Source organism: Phascolarctos cinereus, unplaced genomic scaffold (genome assembly GCF_003287225.1).
Source record: "Phascolarctos cinereus isolate Bilbo 61053 unplaced genomic scaffold, phaCin_HiC Scaffold_5;HRSCAF=322, whole genome shotgun sequence".
NCBI lineage: Eukaryota > Metazoa > Chordata > Mammalia > Diprotodontia > Phascolarctidae > Phascolarctos > Phascolarctos cinereus.
In genome coordinates, this window is record NW_027555958.1 from 42,417,573 (window position 1) to 42,430,316 (window position 12,744).

The window sequence follows — 12,744 nt, forward strand, 5'->3', positions numbered from 1 at the left end:
TCTTCCTCTTTGCAAACCTTACCCCCTGCACCCAGTTTTCAATATGTCAGTAAATTCTCCTATGGCTCCACTTGGCACCCCTTTGTCTCCTTTACCACCCGTCCCTAGCTACAACCCCCCTTTACATATACTTCCCTCTTGTTGAATAGAAGCTGACTTAGGGCAGGTGCTGTTTTCCTGCTCTATTTGTGTAACAAGCACAGTGCTTGGCACCATGGTAAGAGCTAATGAATGTTTTTCACGTATTTGGGTCATTTATTCAGTTGGAATAATCGCAGATTGGACTCTGAAATCGCCATGGCCCAGTTCCAGGTCTAAATCCTGCAACCCTACAATCCTATAGCTCCACACTTTCAGAACACTTTTGATGCCCACATTATGTAAAATGTTCTAACACAATGATGGGTGGGGGCTGATACTGGGCCAAATTGGGAAGCTCCTACTGTAATCACAGATGAGTAGGTGAGAAGCAGTTAGCCTGGCTAATGTCCCTGATGACAGGGGTGGAGGGAGAGGTGGCACTGGGTTTGGCTGAGAATGAATCAGGCCATCCCACAGAAAGTGTGTCACCATCCTGCGATGGACGATTAAGCCCAGTATAAAAAGCCCAGCAGCCCAGACAGTTGGTACCCTGCAAGTTGCTTCCACCTCCTTCCTGCTTGTTCCTTTGGCAAACTAGGTAAGTGGGAACTCAGGCTTGCAAAGACTACAGGTACCTGGATTGCATCAAGGGGTAAATCCAGAAATCAGGGTGATTGGAACAGGAATCCCAAAGTGGAGTCAAAAGAACAGGGTTCAGATCACAGATACATGCCTTTTGTAGCTGTGTAACCTTAGGCAGCTACATGGCACCATGGTGCACAGAACACTAAGGCTAGAGTCAGAAAGACCTGAATTCAAATTTGACTTCAGACACTCACTAGCTGTGTGACCCTAGACAAGGCACTGAAGCATTGTTTGCCTCAGTTTCATCCGCAAAATGGAGATCATAATAACATCTACCTCTTGGGTTTGGTGTGAAGACCAAAGGAGATGTTTGCAGAGAACTTAGCTCACTGCCTAGCACAGAGTAGGTACTTTATAAATGTTTCTTCCTTTTCCCTTCCTTTTCATCTGCCTCCTTCCATTAGACATGTCAGTTGAACTGTCTGAGCCTCACTCTCTTTATCTGGAAAGTGAGGGAAGGAAACAACATAATTTCTAAGGTCCTTTCCAGCACAGCTCTGACTGTTGTGATGCCTAGAATGTGCTGAGGTACCATAAACACCTGGGACCTTTGCTTTTCCCTCCCTTTAAGGCCATCCCTAGGGTAAAAGCAGCCTTTGCTTCCAGGACTGACTTTCCTGGCTTCCTGTAGGAACTTGGAGCTTAAGATCTCTAGGACTGAGTGCCTCATTGTATTGATAAGGATGAATTGTCCCTACCCAATCTTACCCCACGTTTCAAAGGTGAAACAGATGAGATGGGAAATAAACGCGAGAATGTTATTCCAGATAATTACTACTGAGGCTTCTTAAAGGAAATAAAGGAATGACAGAGAGGGGTCATGTTTCTCCCCCTCTAGATCAATTAAATTGTGCACCAAGATGTCTCATCTCCTGGCAAGCATCGCCACCATCCTGGATGTCTTCTACCGATATTGTGGCCAAGATGAGGAGTGTGATACAATGAGTCAAAGAGAACTGAAGGAACTTCTGGAAAATGAGCTGCAGTTTATTCTGGAGGTGAGAGCTTTCTGTTACATGCAACAGGCTGTGACAACAGGCAGGCATGTTTTAAATTTGGTTTTGGTCATATTCAGCCATGCCTAAAAACAGGCAGCTAGGTGGTATAGTGGGTAGAGTACTGAAAAAGGGAACAGCTGAGGTCAATTTCTGCTTCAGACAATTATTGGTATGTAACCTTGAGCACAGCTTAAGCTGAGACTTAACATGTCTCAGCCTCAGTTTCTTCATCTGTAAAATGGAGTAAAGAGGTGTACCTACCCCACAGGGTTATCATGAAGATCAACATCAGAAAGTATGTATAAAATGCTTTGCAGTCCCTAAAGAACTATGTAAAATCCTAGCTCACATTTGTTTCTAAAAAGGAGGAAGCAAAAGATTCACATAATCAATATTTCATCTGAGTCCTATATAGGGCACTGTAGAATCTACACAGTAACAATAATATCTGCTGGTTAGCGAGGTAGTGGATAATGGGCTAGGATTGAGCCAATAAGGTCAATATTCAACTCCCACCACTACTACGTAAAGGCTGTGTGACCCTGGATAAGTCACTCAACAAAAAAGTTTCCAACCTGCATTGGTAGACATAAGAGTCCCTCACCTGGGAATTGCCAATGCATTGAAAGCACAGATTCTAGGGCAGCTGGTGGTACAATAGATAGAGGACAGGCTTTGAAGTCAAGAGGAACTGAGTTCAAATCTGAACTCAGACAATTACTATCTATGTGACCCTGGGCAAATCACTTAACTTGGAAGGAAAGAGAGAGAGAGAGAGAGAGAGAGAGAGAAGGAGAGAGAGAGAGAGGAGAGAGAAGGAGAGAGAGAGAGAGAGAAAGAAAGAAAGAAAGAAAGAAAGAAAGAAAGAAAGAAAGAAAGAAAGAAAGAAAGAAAGAAAGAAAGAAAGAAAGAAAGAAAGAAAGAAAGACATCACTTTCAGGAGTATTTAGAGGTCCAAACAAATAAAGATGAAGAGAAAACTTATCATATTTATTGACTAATGATTCCCAGAAGGTGATACAAATTTAGCCTACTGTTTCTGTTGTTTTCATCATACTTCCAAAATCACCAGCTCTATTATTTTCCATCAGCTTATTATCCAACAGTACTCCCAACTAGTTAATAGTGTTTAGTTCCCAAAAATTGCTCTCTGCCTAGAGACAGTGGGATAAGGGCAGGGTAGCAAGTACTAGTTAGAGTCCATGTAGGTGCACCAATATGTACCTCGAGACCACATACCTTTAATTACTGTGTTTCTGATTTCTTTGTGTTTAAATGTATTTAAATAATGTGTTTCAGACTTTTTTGCCCTATTCTATTGTACAGAATCCGGGAGATTGTGATACTGTGGATGTCATCATGCTTAATTTGGATCGAGACCAGAACAGAAGAATAGATTTTACTGAGTTCCTATTGATGATATTCAAGCTGACAATGGCATTCAACAAAACTTTTAAGAAAGGCTATTATCATGGCCACCATGAGGATCACACTGAAAGAGAAGAAGAGGAAAATGCAGAAGATGAAGAAGAAAAATGGGGGGAATCAAAATACAATAATTCAAGTAGGAAGACTGAAGAGGAAGATGGGACATCCAGAACTAGAAAATCACAGAAAACAAAGAAAGTCAGGCACAGCTCTAATTTGGGAGAGAGAGAGACACAAAATTCTCAGCCTCACTCAAAGCAAAAAGGTTCAAAGAAAACAGATCATGGGTCGACTTTAAGCAATTCAGGAAAGAGAAATGACGATAAACATGACTGCAGGTCAAGCAAAAATGGAGAAAGGAAAAAGAATTCAAGGACAAGCGACACCACAATAGAAGGAGGAGAAGCACATGAAAATGACACTGGAATTGCAAATCAACAGGTAGAAAAAAGATCAAAAAGAAATCAAGATGGAAGGAAGAAAGAAGAAAAGGGATTGAGAAAAAAAGGACACTCAGTGACGTTTGAAGGAAAAGAGGAATCTTACAGAGGCCAAGGACATGGATCTAGCTCAGGTGGAAGCTCAAGCAGTGGCCAACATGGCTCTAGCTCTGGCTCTGACTCTGGCTCCTGCTCAGGCTCAGGCTCAGGCTCAGGCTCCGGTTCAGGCTCTGAATCTGGCTCAGGGCAATCTTCAGGCTCTAAGCATCACGGCTCAAGCTCAGGCCATTCCTCCAGCTCTGGAAGACATAGTTCAAGTTCAGGCTCACGCTCAGGTCAATCCTCCGCTCACAGCACACATAGAGACAGCTCAGAGGAGGAATCCGGAAGCTCTGGAAGGAAAGGACAAAGTTCCAGCTCACATAGGTCTTCTAGCTCTAGCAAACATGGCTCAGGCTCTGGTTCTAGCTCTGGTCAACATGGGTCAGGTTCAGCTCAGTCATCTAGCAGCTGGGGACATGGATCTAGTTCAGGTGGAAGGTCAAGCAGTGGCCAACATGGCTCTGCCTCTGCCTCTGGCTCTGGCTCCTACCCAGGTACAGCCTCCACTTCAGGATCTGAATCTGGCTCAGAATATGACTCAGGGCAATCTTCAGGCTCTAAGCATTATGGCTCGAGCTCAGGCCATTCCTCCAGCTCTGGAAGACGTGGTTCAAGTACAGGCTCACACTCAGGTCAATCCTCCTCTCAGAGGAGACACAGACCCAGATCAGAGGAAGACTCCAGAAGCTCTGGAAGGAAAGGACAAAGTTCCAGCTCACATCGGTCTTCTAGCTCTAGAAAACATGGCTTAGGCTCTGGTCAACATGGGTCAGGTTCAGGTCAGTCATCTAGCAGCTGGGGACATGGATCTAGTTCAGGTGGAAGGTCAACCAGTGGCCAATATGGCTCTGGCTCTGGCTCTGGCTCTGGCTCTGGCTCCTGCTCAGGTTCAGGCTCAGGCTCTGAATCCGGCTCTGAATATCGCTCAGGACAATCTTCAGGCTCTAAGCATCAGGGCTCAAGCTCAGGCCATTCCTCCAGCTCTGGAAGACATGGTTCAAGTTCAGGCTCACGCTCAAGTCAATCCTCCGCTCACAGGACACATGGTGCCAGCTCAGAGGAGGAATCCGAAAGCTCTGGAAGGAAAGGACAAAGTTCCAGCTCACATAGGTCTTCTAGCTCTAGCAAACATGGCTCAGGCTCTGGTTCCAGCTCTGGTCAACATGGGTCAGGTTCAGGTCAGTCATCTAGCGGCTGGGGACATGGATCTAGTTCAGGTGGAAGGTCAACCAGTGGCCAATATGGCTCTGCCTCTGGCTCTGGTTCTGGCTCCGGTTCGGGCTCTGAATCTGGCTCAGAATATGGCTCAGGACAATCTTCAGGCTCTAAGCATTATGGCTCGAGCTCAGGCCATTCCTCTAGCTCTGGAAGACATGGTCCAAGTTCAGGCTCACGCTCAGGTCAATCCTCCACTCACAAGACACATAGAGGTAGCTCAGAGGCAGAATCCAGAAGCTCTGAAAGGAAAGGACAAAGTTCCAGCTCACATCGGTCTTCTAGCTCTAGAAAACATGGCTTAGGCTCTGGTCAACATGGGTCAGGTTCAGGTCAGTCATCTAGCAGCTGGGGACATGGATCTAGTTCAGGTGGAAGGTCAACCAGTGGCCAATATGGTTCTGGCTCTGGCTCAGGCTCTGGTTCTAGCTCTGGTCAACATGGGTCAGGTTCAGCTCAGTCCTCTAGCAGCTGGGGACATGGATCTAGTTCAGGTGGAAGGTCAACCAGTGGACAATATGGCTCTGCCTCTGGTTCTGGCTCTGGCTCTGGCTCTGGCTCTGGCTCCTGCTCAGGTTCAGGCTCAGGCTCTGAATCTGGCTCTGAACATCACTCAGGACAATCTTCAGGCTCTAAGCATCAGGGCTCAAGCTCAGGCCATTCCTCCAGCTCTGGAAGACATGGTTCAAGTTCAGGCTCACGCTCAAGTCAATCCTCCGCTCACAGGACACATGGTGCCAGCTCAGAGGAGGAATCCGGAAGCTCTGGAAGGAAAGGACAAAGTTCCAGCTCACATAGGTCTTCTAGCTCTAGCAAACATGGCTCAGGCTCTGGTTCCAGCTCTGGTCAACATGGGTCAGGTTCAGGTCAGTCATCTAGCAGCTGGGGACATGGATCTAGTTCAGGTGGAAGGTCAAGCAGTGGCCAACATGGCTCTGGCTCTGGTTCGGGCTCTGAATCTGGCTCAGAATATGGCTCAGGACAATCCTCAGGCTCTAAGCATTATGGCGCGAGCTCAGGCCATTCCTCCAGCTCTGGAAGACATGGTCCAAGTTCAGGCTCACGCTCAGGTCAATCCTCCACTCACAGGACACATAGAGCCAGCTCAGAGGAGGAATCCGGAAGCTCTGGAAGGAAAGGACAAAGTTCCAGCTCACATAGGTCTTCTAGCTCTAGCAAACATGGTTCAGGCTCTGGTTCCAGCTCTGGTCAACATGGGTCAGGTTCATGTCAATCATCTAGCAGCTGGGGACATGTATCTAGTTCAGGTGGAAGGTCAAGCAGTGGCCAACATGGCTCTGCCTCTGCCTCTGCCTCTGGCTCTGGCTCCTACCCAGGTTCAGGCTCCACTTCAGGATCTGAATCTGGCTCAGAATATGGCTCAGGGCAATCTTCAGGCTATAAGCATCAGGGCTCGAGCTCAGGCCATTCCTCCAGCTCTGGAAGACATGGTTCAAGTTCAGGCTCACGCTCAGGTCAATCCTCCACTCACAGGACACATGGTGCCAGCTCAGAGGAGGAATCCGGAAGCTCTGGAAGGAAAGGACAAAGTTCCAGCTCACATAGGTCCTCTAGCTCTAGCAAACACGGCTCTGGTTCTAGCTCTGGTCAACATGGGTCAGGTTCAGGTCAGTCATCTAGCAGCTGGGGACATGGATCTAGTTCAGGTGGAAGGTCAAGCAGTGGCCAACATGGCTCTGGCTCTGGTTCGGGCTCTGAATCTGGCTCAGAATATGGCTCAGGACAATCCTCAGGCTCTAAGCATTATGGCGCGAGCTCAGGCCATTCCTCCAGCTCTGGAAGACATGGTCCAAGTTCAGGCTCACGCTCAGGTCAATCCTCCACTCACAGGACACATAGAGCCAGCTCAGAGGAGGAATCCGGAAGCTCTGGAAGGAAAGGACAAAGTTCCAGCTCACATCGGTCTTCTTGCTCTAGCAAACATGGCTCAGGCTCTGGTTCTAGCTCTGGTCAACATGGGTCAGGTTCAGCTCAGTCATCTAGCAGCTGGGGACATGGATCTAGTTCAGGTGGAAGGTCAACCAGTGGCCAATATGGCTCTGCCTCTGGCTCTGGCTCTGGCTCTGTCTCCTGCTCAGGTTCAGGCTCAGGCTCTGAATCTGGCTCAGAATATGGCTCAGGACAATCCTCAGGCTCTAAGCATTATGGCGCGAGCTCAGGCCATTCCTCCAGCTCTGGAAGACATGGTCCAAGTTCAGGCTCACGCTCAAGTCAATCCTCCACTCACAGGACACATAGAGCCAGCTCAAAGGCAGAATCCAGAAGCTCTGGAAGGAAAGGACAAAGTTCCAGCTCACATCGGTCTTCTAGCTCTAGCAAACATGGCTCAGGCTCTGGTTCTAGCTCTGGTCAACATGGGTCAGGTTCAGCTCAGTCATCTAGCAGCTGGGGACATGGATCTAGTTCAGGTGGAAGGTCAACCAGTGGCCAATATGGCTCTGGCTCTGGCTCTGGCTCTGGCTCCTGCTCAGGTTCAGGCTCAGGCTCCGGTTCAGGCTCTGAATCTGGCTCAGAATATGGCTCAGGGCAATCTTCAGGCTTGAAGCATCACGGCTCAAGCTCAGGCCATTCCTCCAGCTCTGGAAGACATGGTCCAAGTTCAGGCTCACGCTCAGGTCAATCCTCCACTCACAGGACACATAGAGCCAGCTCAGAGGAGGAATCCGGAAGCTCTGGAAGGAAAGGACAAAGTTCCAGCTCACATAGGTCCTCTAGCTCTAGCAAACACGGCTCCGGTTCTAGCTCTCGTCAACATGGGTCAGGTTCAGGTCAGTCATCTAGCGGCTGGGGACATGGATCTAGTTCAGGTGGAAGGTCAACCAGTGGCCAATATGGCTCTGGCTCTGGTTCTGGCTCTGGCTCTGGCTCTGGCTCTGGCTCCTGCTCAGGTTCAGGCTCAGGCTCCGGTTCAGGCTCTGAATCTGGCTCAGAATATGGCTCAGGGCAATCTTCAGGCTTGAAGCATCACGGCTCAAGCTCAGGCCATTCCTCCAGCTCTGGAAGACATGGTCCAAGTTCAGGCTCACGCTCAGGTCAATCCTTCTCTCAGAGGAGACATAGGGCCAGCTCAGAGGAAGAATCCAGTAGCTCTGGAGGTAAACAGCAATATTCCAGCTCACATTAGTAGTCTAATTTTAGCAAACAGTTTTCGGGCTCTGGCTGTAGCTCAAGTCAACATCGGTCTGATTCTCTTTCCATTTACTTTTGATTCCTTTTTGCTATGCCATAAAGTAATGTAGCTTATAGATTCCTTGATTAGGACAATTAGAGGGGTTTAAATGAAGGGAGCTACATAGAATCTTTTATTGATCTGGGTTTTAGATTAGGAAGTGTCTTAGGTACTTCCCATAACAATGGGGTTTTTTTCTTTATTTGGGAATTCTATTTATGGAACTCTTTTATGGTTGCAAATAAATATTATTTTTAATCAATAATAATTCAGCTAAATATAGTTGATTCAATTCCCACTTCTCTGAGCCAAATATATACTTCCAACTTTGTGTTCCAGATTTAAAGTCATCTGTGGGCAAAGAGTGCTAGACCTTTAAAGCATAGTTCCATCTTCAGTGCTTCTAAAACATAATCATTACTAATTCCTGATTCCTTAGTGCAGCTTTGATAGATTAATCATCAATTTGTTGAGGATTTGGCTCCGTGCCCTTCTCCCTCCAAAGTGTATGAAATGATTATTTTTTAAAGAAACGGATTTCTCCCATTTTGATCCAAAGAGCAGAAATGTGAGGACTCTGACATTAAAAGAAACTCACTTAGAAACTGTTCCTGCATGAAAAGAAATATTGAAAATAATTCCTGGACTTCTGACTTTAGACTACCTCTTACTTTCACTAGCTTTTCCACTGAGGAGAATATTATTTGTAAGGAGACGGGAGGGGTAAATGTATATTACTATTGTTTAGCTCTTATAATTGTTTGTAACAACCTCAGGATTACTGATTTTTCCTTCCTTTATAAAGTTTGGTAAATTTTAAAATTTGAATTTCATTTTAATTGACAATAAACAATTGATTATCAAATAACATTGTCTGTATCCTTTCTGCTTCACACCAACAAAAGTTAGAAAGTATTGATTCTGCCGAATTGTGGGAAGCAATAGTAGGGGTAGGGAGGTAGTGGAACACAACAATTCCTATCTAGTTATGAGAGACAACTCAAGGTATTCTTGGCCTTCTAAAAAATGTAGCACTTAAGCTGAATATTGAAAAAGTAGGAATTCTTTTACAGTTACAGCTTGATTGGGAAATACACACCATATGGGCTAGGGAGCTGCTGAGAGATAATGCTGGTACTCTGTTATGAGCTCTTTTCAGGGCATGGCATATTGGAAGGATCAGTGTGTTGGACTTCTTTGGCTCATTCCTGTACAGGAAGCTGACGTCTTCTTCTACCTTCCGCCATGTAGTGTTGTTCTTTCTTCAGTTTGAATGTTACAGTGCTCTTTTCACCTGAGTATTTGCAGTACTCCTTCAGCTAGGCAATTACTTTTACTTTTGAATTGGACTGAAGCCCCTTCTCTTTGACTCCCTCAGAACCTCATCTCTGAGGTTGCTTGTCACTTTCAAGCAGGATGTGGGAAAGGTTTAGTTAGCTAGCTTCTCCTGTTCTAAGAATCCTTCCTGACTCAAAAACCCCTTCTCTCAGAAAAGCCCTGCACCTTGCCTCAAGGGTAGCTAAATTGCACAGAGGATAGAGCACCAGACCTGGAGTCAGGAATACTTATCTTCTTGAGTACAAATCTGGCCTCAGATTTTCATTAGCTATGCAACCCTGAGCAAGTCACTTAACCCTGTTTGTCTCAGTTTCCTCATCTATAAAATGAACTGGAGGAAGAAATAGCCAACCACTCTAATGTCTTTGCCCAAAAAACTCAAAAGTGTTCATGAAGAGTAAGATAAGACTGAAAATGACTGGACAATAATAACAAATTTTGTCTTAGGGTAATTCAATTAGTTCATTTTCCCATACTCTTCTGGAGACCTTAGGCAGATGAATGCCTTGAAATAGAGGTATACCTATGCCCTGTCTCACTCCTCTCTTCATCTTTAACTGGTCTATTCAAACCTGAGACTCTTTATAGGAAGCAATTATCTATTTGAGATCTAAAGGATTTTCCAATTACCTTTCACCACTTCATTATCTTAGCTGCTCCAGAAATCTTATTTTTTGCCAATGTCTCACCAGGGCACATCACTTTACATCTGTAATGGAGAAAAAGTAAAGGCTTTCCCCATAAATGCAAAGGTAAAGCAAGAATCATCCATCTCTCCACTATTATTTAGTATAGTTAGAGAAATGCTAATGGTAGTAATAAGACAAGAAAAAAATTAAAGGTACAAATATTTGCAAAGAGGAGATAAAATATTCTCTACTTTTGAATGACATAATAGTCTATTGAGAGTCCTTCCCTGATCAACTAATTATAATAATTAATATCTCCAGAAAAACTATGTAAATTTAATCCACAAAATTTCTACATAGCAGTAAGAAAATCCAAGAGGAAATGATAAAAAGTGAAATCCCATGCAAAAGAACTTCAAAATGCCAAAAATATCTGGGAGTCATTCTAACAAGAGTCATTTTCGTATTTATACAATTACAATTGCAACTCATTCTTTATGAAAATAAAGGAGGATTGGAGCAGAGGAACATTGAGCTGTTCTAATAATATAAAAATGATGACAATATAATAACTAATTTATAGATTTAGTACTATGATCATCAAATTGCCAAAGCTTACTTTGTAGAGCTAGACAAAAATATAATAAAAAATTAATTTCATGGAAGAAATTATTTTGGAATCTTAAGGAAATATTGAAGGGGGAGGAATATTTAAGAAGGTTTAAGGTTGGGGCAGCTAGGTTGCATAGTGGATAGAGCACTGGCCCTGGATTCAGGAGGACCTGAGTTCAAATCCAGCCTCAGACACATAACACTTTCTAGCTGTGTGACCCTGGGCAAGTCACTTAACCCCATTGCCTAGCAAAAAAAGAGAAGAAGAAGAAGAAGAAGAAGAAGAAGAAGAAGAAGAAGAAGAAGAAGAAGAAGAAGAAGAAGAAGAAGGTTTAAGCTATATTTATTTGGTAAAGATTTTAAAATAGACCAGTTCAGTAGATTTGATGAGCAAGAAATAGAATAATAGTTAATATTAATATAGGGCTTACTATGTGCCAGGCACTGTGCTAAACACTTCACAATTATCCCATTTGATCATCACAAAAACCCTGAAAGGTAGGCGTCATTATTATCCCCATTTTAGAGATGAGGAAACTAAGGCAAATAGAAGTTAAGCAACTTGCCCAAGGTCTGAGGTGGGATTGTAACTCAGGTCTTCCTGACTCCAGGCCGAGCATTCCATCAACTGTGCCACCTATTGCCAACAGAAGCGAGCAAATCCAATTGAGTTTTCTATAAATTCAAGAAAACTTAAGGAAGGGCTCTTTTTTGACAAGAACTCCTGCAAAACTGAAAATCATAATGCAATAAATAAATAGATAGATAAATGGATGGTTGGATAGATGAATGGATAGATGGATGGATTGATGAATAAACATACAAACAGATAAATAAATGAATGAATAAACAAATGAATAAATGTGTTTCTCTTATACCACAGGCCACAATAGTTTCCAAATAGGTACCTAAATATAAAAGGTGAAATCATTCTTAAAATATGGTATACAGCCAGAGATAACTTTCACAACTATGGCTAGAAGGAGAAATCTTTTGTTTTGGTTTGGATTTTTTTGCATTCAGCTTTTTATTTTTTATTTTAAAATAAATTTTATCCTTTGTTTTTACATCAACTAGATTTCTCCCCATATCCCTTCCACTCCCTTTTCTCAGGAAGTGATTCCATACACAAAAAGAATTTTTGAAAAAAGAAGAGGAAGAAGAGAAAATTTAGCAAAAATGATTAATACATCCAAAAAAAAAGTCTGACATTATACTCAGTGTTACTCAAATGTGTGTCCTCCTCCTTTGCAAAGGAGTGGAGAGAGATATATTCTCATGTATTTTTTCATTATATACTTCTATATCCTTTCAAGCTTTTTTTTTCTTTTGAAATTGTTTTTGATTGTTTTGTGATTGTGGTTCTTCCATTTACATTGCATTATGTATATTGTTTCCTGGGTCTTCTTATTTTTACTGCATTAGTCCATGTAAATCTTTTCATGATTTTCTATGTAACAGGACTGGCACTTGGGCAGAATGCCATTGATGCAATACCTGACATGGAGGAGGCTGAAGGTCTGGCTCTGAGAATGTCTTGATGACAATGGAAGTGCCTTGGAGGGTCACTGGAGCATGCAAAGACATTCTGCAACTAGTTCCGATGAGTTAACCATGTGATGAATAGAAGACTCTGGTTAGGGACATATTCCAAAAGGACTCACTGGCCAAAGTCTTGGCCATTCTCCTCAGCAGCTATCTGTTAGCAGATATATGCTCTAACTTGAACTCCTTTGCTAATGGCATTCAATGACAGACAATATCATAAGGCAGAAGGCCTTGGGAACTTTCCCTCCAGGGATGATAGACATTGCCATTTAAACAGGCTTTCTTCCTTTGCCTCACCATTGCGTAGGTGAAGGATATAAATCTGGAGATAACAACCTTGTGAGTTTTGAAAGGTCAGGAGAGCATGCCTCCAAGTCTAAGGGTCTGGGAGCTTATGAGTCAGAGCCTATGTCACATTTTATAGCCATCCTAGAATGAATGAATAGAGGAACAGGGGATGATCTTTGGGACCCAGGCCAGAAGTAGTTGAGACAAGGACTCATCTGACAACAATGCTA

General features: G+C 43.7%; 1 protein-coding gene across 1 annotated transcript; it reads left to right on the forward strand.

Annotated features, from left to right (window-relative positions):
- The first annotated feature begins 1,586 nt into the window (after positions 1-1,586).
- On the forward strand, positions 1,587-12,219 carry LOC144457619 (uncharacterized). Its single transcript, XM_078155462.1, has 4 exons — positions 1,587-1,724; positions 3,051-3,593; positions 3,690-8,025; positions 12,140-12,219. The coding sequence occupies exons 1-4, from the start codon at positions 1,587-1,589 to the stop codon at positions 12,217-12,219; spliced, it is 5,097 nt and encodes a 1,698-aa protein (XP_078011588.1).
- The last annotated feature ends 525 nt before the right edge of the window (positions 12,220-12,744 follow it).